Source organism: Oryctolagus cuniculus, chromosome 10, assembly GCF_964237555.1.
Source record: "Oryctolagus cuniculus chromosome 10, mOryCun1.1, whole genome shotgun sequence".
NCBI lineage: Eukaryota > Metazoa > Chordata > Mammalia > Lagomorpha > Leporidae > Oryctolagus > Oryctolagus cuniculus.
In genome coordinates this window covers 113,758,400-113,775,800 of record NC_091441.1, presented here as the reverse complement: position 1 = coordinate 113,775,800, position 17,401 = coordinate 113,758,400, and the positions used below count along the sequence as shown (strand labels likewise).

At 56.8% G+C, this 17,401-nt stretch overlaps 1 protein-coding gene across 2 annotated transcripts in view; it reads right to left on the bottom strand.

Annotated features, from left to right (window-relative positions):
* The window catches only part of FGD5 (FYVE, RhoGEF and PH domain containing 5), a 113,066-nt gene that overhangs the window by 24,066 nt on the left and 71,599 nt on the right, over positions 1-17,401 (bottom strand). The window contains exons 6-8 of one of the 2 annotated variants that reach the window (XM_051852551.2): positions 2,193-2,353; positions 1,807-1,963; positions 1,219-1,303 (exon numbers count right to left, since the gene is read on the bottom strand). In XM_051852551.2, the coding sequence (XP_051708511.1) occupies positions 1,219-1,303; positions 1,807-1,963; positions 2,193-2,353 (403 nt within the window). Of the gene's footprint in view, positions 1-1,218; positions 1,307-1,806; positions 1,964-2,192; positions 2,354-17,401 lie in introns of both variants that reach the window. The other variant, XM_051852550.2, reaches the window with a different exon arrangement.

Genomic DNA, 17,401 nt, shown 5'->3' with positions numbered 1-17,401 from the left:
CTTTCTTGAACACACCAAGCCTGCCCCTACCCCGGGGCCTGGCACTCTCGTGGTGCAGATCTCCATACGGCCTGGGGACTCGCCTCACTAGTTCCATTTCCAGCCACCTCCTTGGAGATGGCTCCTCCACTGCGCTCAGTGCAGCAGCCCTGTTCCCCTCTAGACCTCTAACCTGCTGCGTTTCCCTACTGAGTCCTTTTTAAAAAAGATTTATTTACTTGAAAGTCAGAGGGAGAGGGAGAGGGACAGAGAGAGAGAGAAAGAGAATCAGAGACAGAGATCAATCTTCCACAATGGCTGGGGGCTGGGGGGCTGGGTTAGGCCAAAGCCAGGAGCCCAGAAAGCCATCAGGGTCTCCCCCATGGGTAGCAGGGGCCCAAACACTCGGGCCATCTTCTGCTGCTTTCCCAGGCACATCAGGAGGGAGCTGGGTTGGAAGTGGCATTGCAAGCAGCAGTTTAACCCACAGCATCACGAAGCCTTTCGTTTTCACACTGACACTGTGTTCTCATTTCCACGTTTGTCTACAGTATAAACTCCACAGTGCCACAGCATTTGCCTATTTAATTCAGAGCTGTGTCTCCAGCACCTACCCTGCCTGGTATACAGTAAGTGCTCAATAAATGTTTGGTGGAAGAGACAGATGCAGTGTCTATGCCCGGCCCTGAGTAATCACCTCACAGCCCCTGGAGTTGCCCGTTGTCTCCGTGGGAAGAACACCTTTCCACTGAGAAACCCGATCCCCCCGGGCAGGGGTCTCTGCCGCTTTAGGGGGCAGCCGGGGACTCTGGAGCCCAGGGCAGAGGGGCAGGTGTTTGTAGCAGGTGTGGAGGAGGAGGGTTTGTAGAGGGAGCGGAAAGAGGACTTGAGGCAGGGTCCGAAGGAGCTCTGGTGCTTACAGGACCGTGGAGGAGACAAGGCCTTCACTGGCAGAAGGAGCAGGTAGGGGGTTTCAGATGGACAGGACCTCAAGCAAGGCTGGCGGCTGAAATGCCAGGGTCTTGGCCCCGAGGGGGGCTCTGGTTTAGAGGTGGGGGTGGGGGAGGGGCGGGGGGGATGGGGCTAGAGCTGGAGCTGGGGTTATGGGGTGGGAGGGGCTACTAGGGGCATGCAGGCAAGAAACGGAGAGCTCTGGCAGGGCAGGAGGTGAGGCCCCTCCTCATCCAGCATCTTAACCCCCACCCTTCTCGCCACACCCCTGCCCTGCTGTGGGCCCACCTGTGAGCAGCACTTGGTACTGGAAGAGGCGCTGAACCACCCTCAGGAGCCGATGTTTCACACCCTGGCTGCTGCCTTGCGCACTCTGCTGTTAGAAAGAGGTGGAGGGGAGGCCCCGTCACAGCCCCCAGCCGTCCCACCCACACTTCTTCCCGGTCAAGCTCAGCTTCTCCCCCATCTTCAGAACCAGGTCCCCACCCCTTCCAGGAAGCCCTCCCAGATTGGCCAGGCCCTGTGTGACTGCTCACTCCTCCAGGCTCACAGCGCTCGCCCAGGCCACACTTTGCTCGTTATGTCACTGTCAGAGATGAGCTGTGTCAGAACTGGATCCCATCTGTGGCCAGCGTCAGGCATTTCCTTGGCCACCCACTGGCTGAGGCCCCAGTCTGGTTTCTGCCTTTCAACTGGCACGGGAGACCAGCCCCCGAGGCTTACCAAGGGGCCGCCCCTTGCCACGTGGGGGATGCTCTGGGTTCTGCTCCCCGAGCTCAGATCTCCCAACCTGCCCCGTGGGTCTTTGGTCAGTCTAGGAATGCCCACCCCCAGCCCTGCACCCTCACAGCAGGGTTTCAGGGCACAGGGACCCACCTCGAATTCACGGACGGCCGCCGCCAGCTGCGGAGAGCGCAGGCAGCTCTCCGCGAGCAGAGCCAGGTACCTGTCGAACTGCAGAATGTGGGCAGTATGGTGCTCAAAGCCTTGCTCCCGCGTCAGGAAGACGTCGGCCACCTTCTGCTGGCCCTCCCTGCAGCCGGGGAAGGGCAGAGATGGCAGGAACTCAGCATAGGGCCAGCACAGCGGCGCCGGAGTCACACGGCTTGGTCCTTGTGTGCTGTTTTACTCTGGACAAACGACCTAACACCTCTGTATCCGGCTGCCTGTCCTCAAACCTGCACAGATGCGCAGGGCAGTGCCGGGGTCCCTCCACCCCCCCTCCCAGGGGCCACGGCAGCAGGGTGGGGGCAGCCGCTCACCACTCAGACAGCCGCTCCTGCAGCTCCTCCAGGATGCCCTGGTGAAGGTCAAGGATGGCAGGGAGCTCGTCTAGGCCCTGCCTCAGCTCCTCGTGGGCCAGCGGGTCCCTGCCCTCCGGGTCCATGTCGTCCAAGGCCCTTGTGACAGCGCCGTGGAAATCCTGAAAGTTCAAACAGCCTGTTACCTGTGGGGCGATGGGGCCGAGCACAGCCATGCCTGCAGGTGCACGTGAGCTTTGGGGCCTTGTCTGGTGAAGACTGCCGGGGGAAACCTCGGGCCAGCACCCCTTATGGTCACTTGGTGACCAGTCTTTTCCTTCTGTGAGGACATGTTCCCATATTCTTATTATGAAGTAGTTCATGTGCTACCTGGTTTCAAAACAAAGTCTAGGCCGGCGCCGCGGCTCACTAGGCTAATCCTCCGCCTTGTGGCGCCGGCACACCGGGTTCTAGTCCCGGTCGGGGTGCCGGATTCTGTCCCGGTTGCCCCTCTTCCAGGCCAGCTCTCTGCTGTGGCCCGGGAGTGCAGTGGAGGATGGCCCAAGTACTTGGGCCCTGCACCCCATGGGAGACCAGGAGAAGCACCTGGCTCCTGCTTTCGGATCGGTGTGATGCGCTGGCCTCCGCGCACTGGCCGCAGCGGCCATTGGAGGGTGAACCAACGGCAAAGGAAGACCTTTCTCTCTGTCTCTCTCTCTCTCACTGTCCACTCTGCCTGTCAAAAAAATAAATAAAAAAAAAAAATTAAAAAAAAAAAAAGCATTCACATTGGCCGGCACTGTGGCATAGTTAAACCTACACCTGCACCGCCAACATCCCATATGGGACAGGTTCAAGCCCTGGCTGCTTCACGTCTGATTCAGCTCTCTGCTCATGGCCTGGGATAGCAGTAGATGGCCCAAGTGCTTGGCCCTGCACCTGTGTGGGAGACCTGGATGCAGCTCCTGCTGCTGGCTTCGGATTGGTCCAGCTCCGATCCGAGTTGTGGCCATTTGAGGAGTGAACGAGCAGATGAAAGACCTCTCTCTCTGTCTATAACTCTGCCTCTCAAATTAATAAATCTTAATTTTTTTTTAAAAAGCATTCATGTCATGATAGAAAATCCAGACAGGATACAGGAGCAGGAATTCAGTGCAGCAGCCAATGCCACTGGGCATGGCAGCATCCCATAGCCTGCTCTGTGTTCAAGACCCCACCTCCCTGCCAATGCACACCCTGACCCTGAGAGGCAGCAGGGGACAGCTCAAGTTCCTGGGTCCCTGCCACCCACATGGGAGACCTGGATTGAGTTCCTGACTCCTGGCTCCCGCCTGGCCTTGCCCTGGCTGTCGTGGGCATTTGGGAGTAAATCAGCAGATGGAAGATCTCTGTCTCTATCTCCCTCTCTTTAAAATTAATAAGAAACAAAAATTTTAAAAAAGGCAGGCATACTTGGTTGTTTCTGCACCCCAGTACAATTGCGTATACAGTAAACAAAGAAAAAAGCTAAAAGAAAACAGAAATGCAAACAGTAGCTTTGTCTGGGGTATGGAATTATGACCTTACCTTTTTATCTCATTTTCCTAATATTATAGTTAATTTTCATGTAAAAATAAAGTAAATTTAATAAGCATTAAAGTGATAATGGATGTAAGATTTTTTCCTCACTGGACAAATGCTTTATCTTCAAATCCGGCTGCCCTTAAGTGAGGCCCAGCTCTGTGGTTTTTAAATACACGGGGTATCCTGCACTCACCGTCGTGAACCTTAGAGCAACGCACTTCAGGAAAACTGTGGGGCCTGGCGTCAGACCACCTCCACAGCACGCAGGAAGGATGGTCACTCTGCCTCGGTCAAGGGTGTCCCTGACAGGGAGCTCCTTACTGGGCAAGACAGTGTGTTCCAGTGTAGAACAAGACCAAGAGGAGGGGCAGCCCTTCCTCCAGGAAGCATTCCTGGTCTTCTCGCCTCCCAGTGAGGGAGCACGGGAGAGATGGGGGGGCAGAAGTGACAGGAGAGGGGTGGTCTGGGGGAAGTCAGGAGAGTGTGGCCCCAGACTCGCAGTCCCAAGGAGGGAGGATGAGTGGGTTCCTGCCCAGCCCCACCCTGCACAATTTGAAGGTTCTCAGAACCTCCAGTCCCACCACCAAGCGCAGAAGCTCTCAAAGGCCGAGTCCTGAACACATGAATGGATTCTCTGGGCTCAAGGCAGGCTTGTCCCTCAGTGGAAGTCACATGAATGCTTGGAAACTTGATTTCCTACACAGGAGCTGCCCGAACCAGCCCTCAAGGTGACTTGCGGAGGACATGACGGTTGCAAGAAGGAGGGCCACCAGGTGCAGAGGGTGCTGGGGGCAACGGTATTTCAGTCTTTAAAAACCTTTTTTTTTTTTTTTTTAATTTGAGAGGTAGAGAGAGAGAGAAAGATCACTCCTGTACACAGGGTCACTCCCCAGATGCTCAGATTGGCTGGAGCTGGGCTAGGTCAAAGCCAGAAGCCAGGAGCACAAAGCAGGTCTCCCACAGGGGTGGCAGGAACCCAGTTACTCAAGCCAAAGCCGCTGCCTCCCAGGGTTTGCACTGGCAGAAAGCTGGAGTCAGGAGCCAGTGTCGGGAATCTAACCGAGGTACTGCGAAGTGAGATGCCGCGTCTCCACCGCTAGGCTAAACGCCCACTCTGTAACGCTTAGTTCTGCCCACAGCTGACTCCGGTGCACGGGGGTCATGCTGAACCTGGGGTGAAGGCTTCCTTACTGCGCCGGTTCAGGGGCGACTGCCACACGCATTTCCCCTCAGGGCCACCTCAGCCCCAGCACGCTGGGGAAAGGAAAACGGAGGGCCCTGCGGTGCCCACTCTCTTCCACCTCTGCACCAGACGGCGCAAGTAGCTGCGGCCAAGCTACCACCTCTCTGAGCCTCAGTTTCCTCATCTGCAAAATGGCCTAACAGTACCACCAAGGACAGCAGAGGCTGCAGCCAGGCTCACCCCCATGACTAAAACTGCTTTGCAGGGACTGGGGTTGTGTTGGAACAGGTAAAGCCACCACATGATGCTGCCATCCCAACTGGGTGCCGATTCGTGTCCCAGTTGCTCCACTTCTGATCCAGCTCCCTGCTGATGGCCAGAGAAAGCAGCGGAGGGTGGCTCAATTGCTTAGGCCCCTACACCCATGTGGGAGAGCTGGGTGAAACTCCAAGCTACAGCCTGGCCCAGCCCTGGGCATTGCAGCCACCTGGGGAGCAAATCAGCAGATGGAAGATCTCTCTGTAACTCTCCCTTTCAAATAAGTAAATAAGTAATTTAAAAAACAAACTGCTCCGCAGACTGTAAAGTCTGTTCCCACTGAACAGCAACCCCATGTGCAGTTTTCCTTTCCAGTTTTGTCACCTGGGGTCAGATGTGGTCTGCAAATATTAGATGAAAAATTCCAGAAACAAACAATCCATAAGTCTTCACTTGTGTTGTTCTGAGTGTGAAATCCCAGGCTGTCCTACTCCATCCCGTGTAGGAGGTCCAGTGTGTCCACATTGTGTACAACACCTGCCCACCAGTCCCACAGCAGCCATTCAGCTGTCAGACTAACTGCAGTGGGGTTCAAGGAACCCCTACTCAACAGTGGCCTTGAACGCTGGCAGTCTGCATACGGCAAGGTGAAAAGGTAACAGTTCTCAGTAAAGGTAAGAATCCCATGTATGACCACCTGAAGCAGATGAGGCTCCTGACAGCTTAACAAAAGTTATCAGCGGCCTGAGCTCCATCACAGTGCCTCGACCACCCGCTCCCTCATCTCAGCACACAGCTGTCACGGAGCCTCCATCACCCACTCCCTCATCTGAGCACACAGGCACTGTGTCACCACACATCACCACAGGGTGTTGTAAGTAAGACACTGAGAGAGAGACCACATTCACATCGTATTACAACTGTTCTATTTTACTATTCATTGTTGCTGGTCATTTACTGTACCTGACTCAGAAATGAAATTTTACCCAAGGATGTATTTAGAGGAAGGAACGGCACACACGGGGCTTGGTACAGTCCACAGCTTCAAGCATCCCCCAGGGTCTGGGAACGTCTCCGTGGGTGGGGGGACAGCCTAGACAGGACCAGTTCAGCACAGGAGTCACGTGGGTTTTGGCTGCTGCTGTTTCTGGAGTCCATCAGAGCACACAGCACAGAGAGGAGGTCTTGGAATGCCCATGGCCTGACGGCACCACCGTCATTTAACAGAACAGGAGAGGAAGCCCTGGAGGCGCCCCACACCCAGGGCCCTGCGGGCTGGAGGAGGGAGCCAGGAGACAGGGCTGACAGCTGCATGTGCATCACCCTCCACCAGCTTAAACATTAACCTCTCTGCACACCGGGTCCTCCTCTGAAATTAATTCTCCCGAGTCCAGCCAGTCCTAATGTGCAGAGAGCCAGCACTAAGCTGAGTCCTTCCAAACACGGAGCATAATCGGGAGGGCCTCAGGCACCCACTCGTGAACCTGTGAGCCAGCTGTAAATGCTGAGCACCCAGCGGCACCATCCACTACCCCGAGAGGTCGCTGCTGGCTCAATAACGCTGTCCCCTGAGCTCACCTGCGCCCAGAGGCCTTCCTCACAGAGGCCCTTATCCTCTTAGGAGTGCCCGCACTGCACCAACCCCCAAGAGGAGAGCGTGGGCACAGCAGGGGTGCAATCTAGGGGCAAAGGGAGAAGTAGAAAGATTTCAAAAAAAGAGCGTAAGTGTTGTGATGGGGAAAAGCACAGGGTGCGTGGCAAACCAGAGGAGGGGGACCTGGCTCAGTGCTGGGAAAGCCTGCCAGAGACAACAGGGGAGCATTCCAGCACAGGAGAGGTCCTGAGGTGAAAGAGTAACTGTGATGCTGGGTGCAGAGTGGGGAGTGTGTGCATGTGCAGGTACACACATGCACCCTTGCAGGAAGTGCACATGGTGTGTGTGTGTGTGCAGACTATCTTTGTAGGAAGTGCACACGGTGTGTGTGTACACAGTGTATCCTTGCAGGAAGTGAACAAGGTGTATGTATACAGGGTATCCTTGTGGGAAGGGTACATGGTGTATGTACACCCATGCACCCTTGCAGAAGTCTATCCTTGCGAGAAGCGCACATGGTGTGTGTGCACAGTCTATCCTTGTGGGAAGTGCACACGGTGTGTACACAGTGTATCCTTGCAGGAAGTGAACAAGGTGTATGTATACAGGGTATCCTTGTGGGAAGGGTACATGGTGTATGTACACCCATGCACCCTTGCAGGAAGGGCACATGGTGTGCGTACACAGTCTATCCTATCCTTGTAGGAAGTAGACGCAGTGAGTGAGTCTCCATCTGTGTGCACAGTGCACCCTTGTAGGAAGTGTGCAGGACTGGAGCAGCACAGTGCTGGAAAGCCAGGCAGGGGCCCACCCAGCAGTGTCCAGCCCTCCCCCAGCTCTTTGCAGGGTCCCTGCTCCAGCCTTATAGGACCCCTCAAGCCCTGGCCTGGAAAGCACACGCAGCCCTTGTCTTCCTGGAGAGGGTTATGTGACCTCGGGCAAACTATTTCATCTCCAAGACCCCAGTTTTCTGTTCCGCAAGATGAGAAACTGCTTTATCTTATCTTTGTGTCCCCAGCATCCAGCCATGGAAGACGCTCGAGAAAGCACGATGCTGGCATCTACGGAGCACTCCGCATGGGAGCTGCGTGCGAAGCACTTGCAGTCAGTTCTCTCTGCATCCTCACGGCAGCCCCTTGTATCGATGTTAGGGCTAGGGATATCCAGTAACCTACCGAAGCCACCGGGGCGGCAGGATGCGAGCCCAGGGCTGTCTGACTCCGAAGTCCCAGCCCTTTCCATCACTCTACACCAGGACTGGGCAACCAGGGCCGTCTGGATACTCAACACTGCTCAGGGGCCACACAAAATCATCAAGTTACAAATCAGCCTGCTGTAGACTTCCTGAATTTCCAGCCCCACCTGGATTTGCCTTGGCAGGGCCAAATCAGGTGATTTTGTGGGCTTATACAGCCTCTGGGTCTTTCTAGAAATAGGAAGTGACTTGTTTGAGGTCAAGGAGTCGGGCTAAAACCCAGGACTCCAGAGTGCCGGCCGAGGCCCCCAGCCAAGCACAGAGCCGCATTGCGGTCTGGTGAACAGGTCTGAGATGAGGTGGCCGGTCTGCCCCTGGAGCTCACTCCGGTCTCTGCAGCTCACAGGGCCCCGGCTGTCTGCAGGGAAGCAGGGCGCTCACATTTCCCAGCCCCCCCACTCCGCTAAACCCTCGACTGAGTTTTCTGGGTCCCACCACACCTCCCTTCCCCTGGCTCAGCAGTCACAGGGTGGCCGGGATATCCTTCCAGCAAGTGGTCAAATCGCTGATGTTGTGGTCAAGACCATGTGGACTTACAGAGATCCCATCTGACCACAAGTTTGCCAATCCTGGCCATGACACACCCACACCACCAACATGCCTTGGCAGGCTGTGGGCTGGCTCGGGGACACGACTTCACTTGGCTTGCCTGGAGAGTATTTTGGAATCATGAAGGCAAAGATTACAACAAGTATTAACCACATAGAAAAACATGTAATAAACTAGACTTTATGTGAAAAGATTCACATGGGTGGGGCCAGCATTGTGGCACAATGAGTTGAAATAAGACAGCAAAAGCAACAAAGGAAAAAAATAAATTGGACTTCATTGAATCTATTAACTTTTGTGCTTCAAATAACCTTATCAAGAAAACAAAGACAACCTACAGAATGGGAGAAAATATTGGCAAATCATGTATCTGATAAGTGACAATGAAAGGACAGACAACCCAGGTAAAATCTGGGCAGGTACATATGTCTCCAAAGATAATCTATACAAATGACCAAGAAGCACGGGAAGATGCTCACCAAGTCAGTCATTAGGGAATGAGGAGCTGGCACTGTGGCACAGTGGGCAAGGCATCCCATATGGGTGCCGGTTCCAGTCGCAGCTGCTCCACATCCAATCTGGCTCCCTGTTAATGGCCTGGGAAAATAGCAAAAGATGGCCAAAGTTCCTGGGCCCCTGCCATCCATGTGGGAGACCCAGAGGAAGTTCCTGGCTCCTGGCTTTGGCAAGCCCAGACACACTCATTGCAGCCATCTGGGGGAGTGAACCAGCAGAAGGAAGATCTCTCTCTCTCTCTCTCTCACTCTCTCTGGCCAATCTTTTAAAACAAAGCAAAACACAATGGACTCTACCACTAGGCAGGATGGTAACAGTGTTACAAGGAGGCAGAGACTCTGTAACCTTTGCAATGTGACTGTGTGAAAGTAACATGTTGCAGACACTTTGTGATTTTCTAGAAGGCTAAGGAGTGACCACATGACCCAGCACCCGCACTCCTAGGAGACACCCAAGAGAATTAAAAACATTCACACAAGAATTCATCCATGGATGTTCACTGCAGTGTTTTCCTTTTTTTTTTTTTTTTTTTTTTTTACAGGCAGAGTGGACAGTGAGAGAGAGAGAGAGAGAGAAAGGTCTTCCTTTTGCCGTTGGTTCACCCTCCAATGGCCGCTGCAGCCAGCGCACCGCGCCTATCTGAAGGCAGGAGCCAGGTGCTTCTCCTGGTCTCCCATGGGGTGCAGGGCCCAAGGACTTGGGCCATCCTCCATTGCACTCCCGGGCCACAGCAGAGAGCTGGCCTGGAAGAGGGGCAACCGGGACTGAATCCGGTGCCCTGACCAGGACTAGAACCCGGTGTGCCGGCGCCACAAGGCGGAGGATTAGCCTAGTAAGCCGCGGCGCCGGCCAACTGCAGTGTTTTCACATCAGTCAAAAAGCAACAAGAGGGCCGGTGCTGTGATATAGCGGGTAAAGCCACTGCCTGCAGTGCCAGCATCCCTATGGGCGTCGGCTGGAGTCCCAGTGGCTCCACTTCTGATCCAACTCCCTGCTATGGCCTGGGAAAGCAGTCGAAGGTGGCCCGAGTCCTTGGGTCCCTGCACTGGCATGGGAGACCTGGAAGACGCTCCTGCCTCCTGGCTTTGCATCGGCCCAGCTCTGGCTGTTGTGGCCATTTGGGGATTGAATCAGCACAAAGAAGACATCTCTCTCTGTCTTTCTCCCCCTCTACCTCTGCCTCTGCCTCTGCCTCTCTGTAACTCTGTCTTTCAAATAAAGAAAATCTTTAAAAACAACAAAGACAAAAAAAGTGAGAAGAATCCAAACATTCACCAACTGATGAGTGGATAACTAGCTGAGGTGTAGCCATACAAGGGAACATCACTCAAGCAGGAACACGAAGGGACTGACACTGCCTGCAGCCGCGATAAACCTGGAAAATCTCACACTAGGAGAAATGGAGTCCATCACTGAAGACCCCAAATTGCATCATTCTGCTATGTGAAGCATGGCTAGTAGGCAAATCTACAGAGACAGGAACGAAGCTGGTGGTTGTGCAGTGCTGGGAGGAGGGTGCAGGTAGGGAGGGACAGTGTGGGAGTACGGGTTTCTTTTTGGGGTGATGAAAACATCCTAAAACTGTGGTGATGACCTCACAGCTTTGCGAGTATACTAAAAATGACTGAATTTTACACTTTATGTGGCTAACTGGCATGGTGTGAGACTTGTATCTCAATAAAGCTGTTTTTAAAAAAGTGACTAGGGAAGCCACAGACTGGGAGAATATTTACAATACCTAAATCTGACCTTCTATAATAAATCAGTAAGAAAAAGACCCACATGCCAATTTAAAAATAAGCGAAAGGCATTTCGCACAATAGATTCCCAAATGGTTAATAAGCAGAAACAAAGTCTATTTCACTGATCATCAGGGAAATGCAGATTCAAACCACAAGGAGAAGCACTGCACAATCACAGATGCCAGGGCACAAACCCACAACGCCAGCACACAGCCTCGTGCTCCTCCCACCGGGAGAGGGGCAGCGTGGCACCGCCTTGGCCTCTCTGCGATCTCCATCTGGAGGAGAAAGGACCACATGCGTGACCTAGAGTGCACGTGGAACACGGATGTCCACAGCAGCCTGGCGACAGCCCCAACTGGAAAGGCCCTGGGAGCCCCTTGCCTGGGAGTGCACAAACTCTGGCCCATGCCTGCAGGACAGCGCTGACGTGCCCAAATCCCAGGTGACCCCGGGGCAGGGTGGTGAGCTGGAGGAGCACGCCATTCTCATCCGACCCGCAGGGCACTGGAGAGCAGGCTAAACCCGTCCTGCGGGACCCTGAGCATAGCAGCTGCGGCCTCTGACCTCCGTCTGTCCGCGGGGCTGTGCCAGGAACCTCCTGGGAGGATGGCAGGCGGTGTCCCACCCAGGCGGCTGCAGCTGCGGCAAGCGTGCGCCACTCACACTCCGTTCCCATACACCCACCAGTATGGAAGCTGTAAGACTTCTCTGAAGGGGAAAATGCTTTTCCAAGAGGCCCCTGGGAAGGGAGGACCAGCGAGGACTCCCCGTTCTGTTCACCCCTTCTCTGAACCCCTGCGGCACCTCTTGCCTTGGCGTGGCGTTTGTGGCTCTGCAGGAGCTGGGCCGGTTTGTGTCTGCGACTGGCTGCTCAGGCCCGAACAACTGTGGCTCTCCCAGTGAGGGGCCTCGGAAGCCCCTGCCTGGCTTGTCAAGCACACTGCAGAGCCCACCCCGAGCTCCCACTCAGCAGGCTGGGGGCGGGGCTGGGTGACTGCCAGGTCTCTCAACTGCCCAGGTGCTAACAACTCTACGGTAACCCTCTTTCCCAGGCTGTCTGTTTTGTGCTTCCGGCACCCCATCCACACCTCGCTCGGCTGCTCCAATGCCTCTTCTTTCACAAGGCCCTTCAGGTTAACTCCCACCGTTGGTCCCAGCGCCTCTCAGGTGTCCGACAGCCTCCAGATATCTCGGGTGACAGCCCGAAGGGAGCCACCCAACCTCAGAACCACCTTGGGGCCTCACATTAGAATATTAATAATTAAAATACTTTAGATGAAATGCACATTTACATGATGTATCCAGAGTAAGACGGAGGCCCCTGGATGGCGTGCCGTTCCCGGCCCACGGCCTTGTGCACGCTAAGGCACCCGCTGCGCACCCTGCACTGGGCTGCAGACGTCCCAGCAGTTGCGGTGTTGCACTGCACTGTGTGCCCAGGCGTCCACCCTCCAACCAAGCTCCTGAATTACAAGCACTGGGGCAGGGTCCCAGGGGTAAATTTCTCACAAACTCCCAGGCATTGCTGAGGCCGCTGGGCCAGGCCCACACTTGGAGAACCTGTGACCTACCTGGCTCATCCCTGCTGTGAGCCCCCACCCCTCCAGACGCCCCTACCTTCGTACTGGGGCTCTGAGGTCTGGGGGGATGAGGGGTTCAAGTTCCATCTGCAGTCTCAAGGTGAGGTGTGAGGGAGGAGGAAACTTGTAGGATTGCTCAGCATGGAGACACAGGGCCGGGGGCGGCCTCAGCAGCCCCCGTGTGCCACTCCCGCAGCTCAGGCGGGCCAGCGGCCACCACCTCTTGCTGCGCTGAGCTGCAAGGTGCCTCCCTCCAAGTCCCTGAAACTCAGGTGCTTGCTCTGCTCCATGAGAACCCAGCAAAGACGTGGAGAGCACGAGAGGGTCCTCCCGGGCCCACTGCAAACCAGTCCTTAGTGCTGTTTGCGGGCAGCAAGCAAAGACAAGCAAGAGGAAGACATAGCTCCTGCCTTGGGAACACGAGGCTCCCGGCTCTACCCGAACGTCCCCAGCCATGGAGGCTGTGCTGGCTTGGGCAACTGGCACTGGGCTAACCTTCTGGTTCCCAGCACTCCCTCCCCAGAGCCCACCAGTGCACCCTCCCGAAGCTTCCTTCCCTATCTGTCCTCAGGGCTCCCAACCCCTGTGCCTCCTTCAGTCACTTCCCACATCCCTCACACCTTCAGTCCCACCCTCAGCAGCGCCCCCTCCCGCCCCTGTGCTCTTGTTCCCGCTCTTCTCCCTGCTGGAAGGCTTCCTCCTACTTTCTGTTCCTCCATGGCCACCTAGGCACCCCTTCTTCCAGGCAGGCCTCTGTGACTTCGCTCCCCAGGTCACATGACCCCTGCCCCTCCCCCTCAGGCTCTTCTACAAACAGCTGGACAGGTCTACATCTCCTGTCTCCTCCCCTTCGCGGGGCTCTGGAGTCAGACCTGCCTGGGGCCAGTCACTCAGTCACCCGCCTTCTCCGGGTCTCAGTGCTTGGCCCCAGCCACGTGAGACTGAGCACGTGCCATGTGCAATCAAAGATCACATGCGTGAGGTGTGGAACTGGGAGTGCAACACTCACCACTGTCCCCCTCTTCCTCCCCTGTGTCATCTGGCGCCTTTGACATCAACCACAGGGAGAAGCAAGAGCTAGGAGTGGATGAGGAGAGGGTGGGGCTGGGCACACAGACAGCAGCCAGTGTAAGTAAATACTCGGCAGTCAGTGAACGGTGTCACTGCCCGGCCTCGTCAGCACCGAGGCCAGAGCTGAGTTCCACTCCTCCCCACTGCAAAGGGAGGACCTGCAACCGAGGCGCCTTCCTCTGCTTGGCTGAGCTTCTGGGGGGTCCCTGCTGCCATGCTAAGCAGAGTGCAGTTCTCAGCAGGGCACGTACGGGGCGACCTGTGTCTGTGCCAAGTCCTGCCACACACCCTCCCTAGGTCCCTCAAAATCCATCTGGGGCACCCCCTCCAGGGTGCTTCCTTCTCCCCCAGGGCAACCCCCTCCAGGGCGCTTCCTTCTTCCCCGGGGCACCTGAGAGCCCTCCCTCAGGTGATGCTGCCAGCACCTCCAGTCCAGTGTGTATGCGGTATCCACCGCCCACGACGTTGCCCTCCCTGAGCCCAGGGCCCCCAGACCCACTCTATGCTCACCACGGCCCCCGTGCTTAGCCTGACTCCCGTCCACACACCCCCACTGCTGCAACACCTGACAGCCTCCTCGTGTCCCAGAGGGCTGAGCCTACCCCCTAACCAGGGCCTGGCGCTCTCCAGCCCTGGCCCTCACTCTGCTCACCACGGCCCCCGTGCTTAGCCTGACTCCCGTCCACACACCCCCACTGCTGCAACACCTGACAGCCTCCTCGTGTCCCAGAGGGCTGAGCCTGCACCCTAACCAGGGCCTGGCGCTCTCCCTGCCCTGGCCCTCACTCTGCTCACCACGGCCCCCGTGCTTAGCCTGACTCCCGTCCACACACACCCACTGCTACAACACCCGACAGCTTCCTCGTGCCCCAGAGGTCTGAGCCTGCACCCTAACCAGGGCCTGGCACTCTCCCTGCCCTGGCCCTCGGCTCCCTCTGCTGCATGGTGCTCCAGCCAGGCTGAATTTCTCTCTGTTCCCAGACGGGCCACTTGTGATCAGCCTCCATGCCTTTGCACGTGCTAATCGCTATGCTGGGCACAAGTCTTCCACACTGCACCCCCACATGGCCACTGGACACGGCTTCCTGGGAATCCTTTTCTGACCGAGCCTGGCGCAGCCCTCAGCATGCAGCCTCAGTGTGCACACCCCACACTGGGCTCTAGCTGGTCACACCTCCCCTCTCTCGTTTGTTGAAGGCCAGCACTACCTGGCGCACAGGAGGCACTCGGGAAGCGGTTCTGCCTGGAGGAATCACGGGGCTCCAGGAAGGGCTGGCCTCACCATCACCGGCTGTGTACTGGGTGCCACCAGCCCCTGGGGGTGGGGAGCAGACCAGTTCCTCGTCCTCAAGGAGCTCACACGGAGGGAGGGAGGAAGCAAAACCCTAGCGGACTGTGGGGAGACAGCACATCCAGCAACAACAGCCGCGACGTCTCGGGAACGGACGGAACGCTGGCCAGCAGACAGGCGACTCGAGCATCACTACCGATCCACCTGACACCCACCCGACACACATCAACACCACACAGAGGGTCCCCCGGGACACACCAGGCCGTAAGACAAGTCTCCGCAAATCCCAGGGGGCTGAAGCCGTATGAAGTGTGTCTCCCGGGCTCGATGGAATTAGCAGCTGGATGGGAATCAGAAGCGGCAGCAGCAGATTTGGGAAATACACAAATATTTGGCAGTGAAACAGCATAGTTTCAGACACCCCACGGGTCAACCAGGAAATCCTAAGGGGAACCGGGAAGCATTCTGAACAGAACGAACGTGAGAACACAACGTCCCACGCCAGCAGAGCTAAGCGAGGGCATTCCAGACGGTGAAAGGAGCTAAGAGATGAAGCTTGAGACAGAGTCAAGAGGGAAGCAGCCACGCGTTGTCACCTCCCCGTGTCCACAGCCTGGCCACGTCCGCACAGTAGCAGACAGCACCCCCGCCCTGTGCCTCTGGGCCTGGCCATGGCACCAGCTGTGGACAGTGGGATGGGGAGAAGGGATCAGGCGCCCGCGGTGAGCCTGACTCCTAGAGCCCTCTGATGTTTCACCATGGGAAGGGCTTTTCTGCGGGCACCTGCTGACCCTTCAGCCTGGGCCACAGAATAAACGCACAAGAAAGAGAGCCCCTTGCTGGATTTAGCTTCGATCAGCTGACTCCCAGGTGACTCAGCTCTCCCTGAAACTAGGAGTACCCAATGAGATAAAAAGGGGAATCATCTACCAACACTTTCTGGAAAGTTTTTCCCAAGAGGACAAACTCAGCTGGGAGGCTCTGCTTTTTTCCCTTTCTCTGTCTTCCTATCTGGGACACGGATGTGACAGTCAGAGTTTCAGCAGCCACTCTGTGTTCATGAGGAACCCTGGCAATGGATGCAGCAAAAAGACAGATGGGATCTTCGTCCTAGGATTTTGTGGAACTGCCAGATCTGATCTGGACCCCCGACTTCTGGACTTCCTTTATGTGAAAGAATAACCCCTGAGCTACTTAAGTCATCCTAGTTGAGCTTTTGTTACCAGCCTGCACATACACTCAGCTGACAGAATCACCAGGAGGGCTTCTGCAGTAGACACGTCTTTCAGAACCACAGCAGCACCTCCCACCTCACAGGGTCCTGGGACAATGTGAGCCTGACTCTCGTCCTGCTGAACGGCGGACACAGCGTGGTAGACACCGCACGGCCCGACTGCAGAGGCTGTGCCACCACAGCGCTTCCTCCTGCTGCTGGGTAGCCGGCACCTTGCTGCAAGGGGGCCCGGACCTGAACACGCAGAGGGGCCACACCCAGCCCCGCCCACACAGAGGGCCCACACCCAGACCCACCCACACAGAGCGGCCACACCCAGACCCACCCATGAAGAGGGCCCACACCCAGACCCACCCATGCGGACGGGCTACACCCAGACCCACCCATGAAGAGTGCCCACACCCAGACCTGCCCACACAGAGGGCCCACACCCAGACCCACCCACACAGAGGGGCTACACCCAGACCCACCTATGAAGAGTGCCCACACCCAGACCTGCCCACACAGAGGGCCCACACCCAGACCCACCCACACAGAGGGGCTACACCCAGACCCACCCATGCAGCTGGGCCACACCCAGACTCACCCACACAGAGGAGCCACACCCAGACCTGCCCACACAGAGGGCCCACACCCAGACCCACCCACACAGAGGGGCTACACCCAGACCCACCCATGCAGCTGGGCCACACCCAGACTTGCCCACACAGAGGGGCTACACCCAGACCCACCCATGAAGAGGGCCCAAACCCAGACCTGCCCACACAGAGGGCCCACACTCAGACCCACCCACACAGAGGGCCCACACCCAGCCCCACCCACACAGAGGGCCCACACCCAGCCCCACCCACACAGAGGGGCTACACCCAGACCCACCCACACAGAGGAGCCACACCCAGACCTGCCCACACAGAGGGCCCACACCCAGACCCGCCCACACAGAGGGGCTACACCCAGACCCGCCCACACAGAGGTCCCACACCCAGCCCCGCCCACACAGAGGGCCCACACCCAGCCCCGCCCACACAGAGGGCCCACACCCAGCCCCGCCCACGCAGACGGCCACAGGGGAGTGTTCTGCTTGACAGCCTGGCTGAGTTCCCGCTTCAGCCAGCTTCAACCACTGGCAGTGTGAGTGCAGATGTCTCCGGGGGAGCCCTGCCCCTCACACTCAAGTTCTCGCTCATCGCTGGGTCCTCCAGGTAGGGCTCAAGGTATCGCAGAGACAAGCTCCTCCCACCACGCCCTGTCTACATTCACGGAGCAGAGAACCAGGAAGCCTAGCATGACGGCCGTGTGGCACCGCCAGGTTTCGGGGCAGCACCTGCTGGAAGAGGTGGCACCTGAGCCCTGAAGAAAGAACTGGCCTAGAGAAACCAGGAGCAGGACAT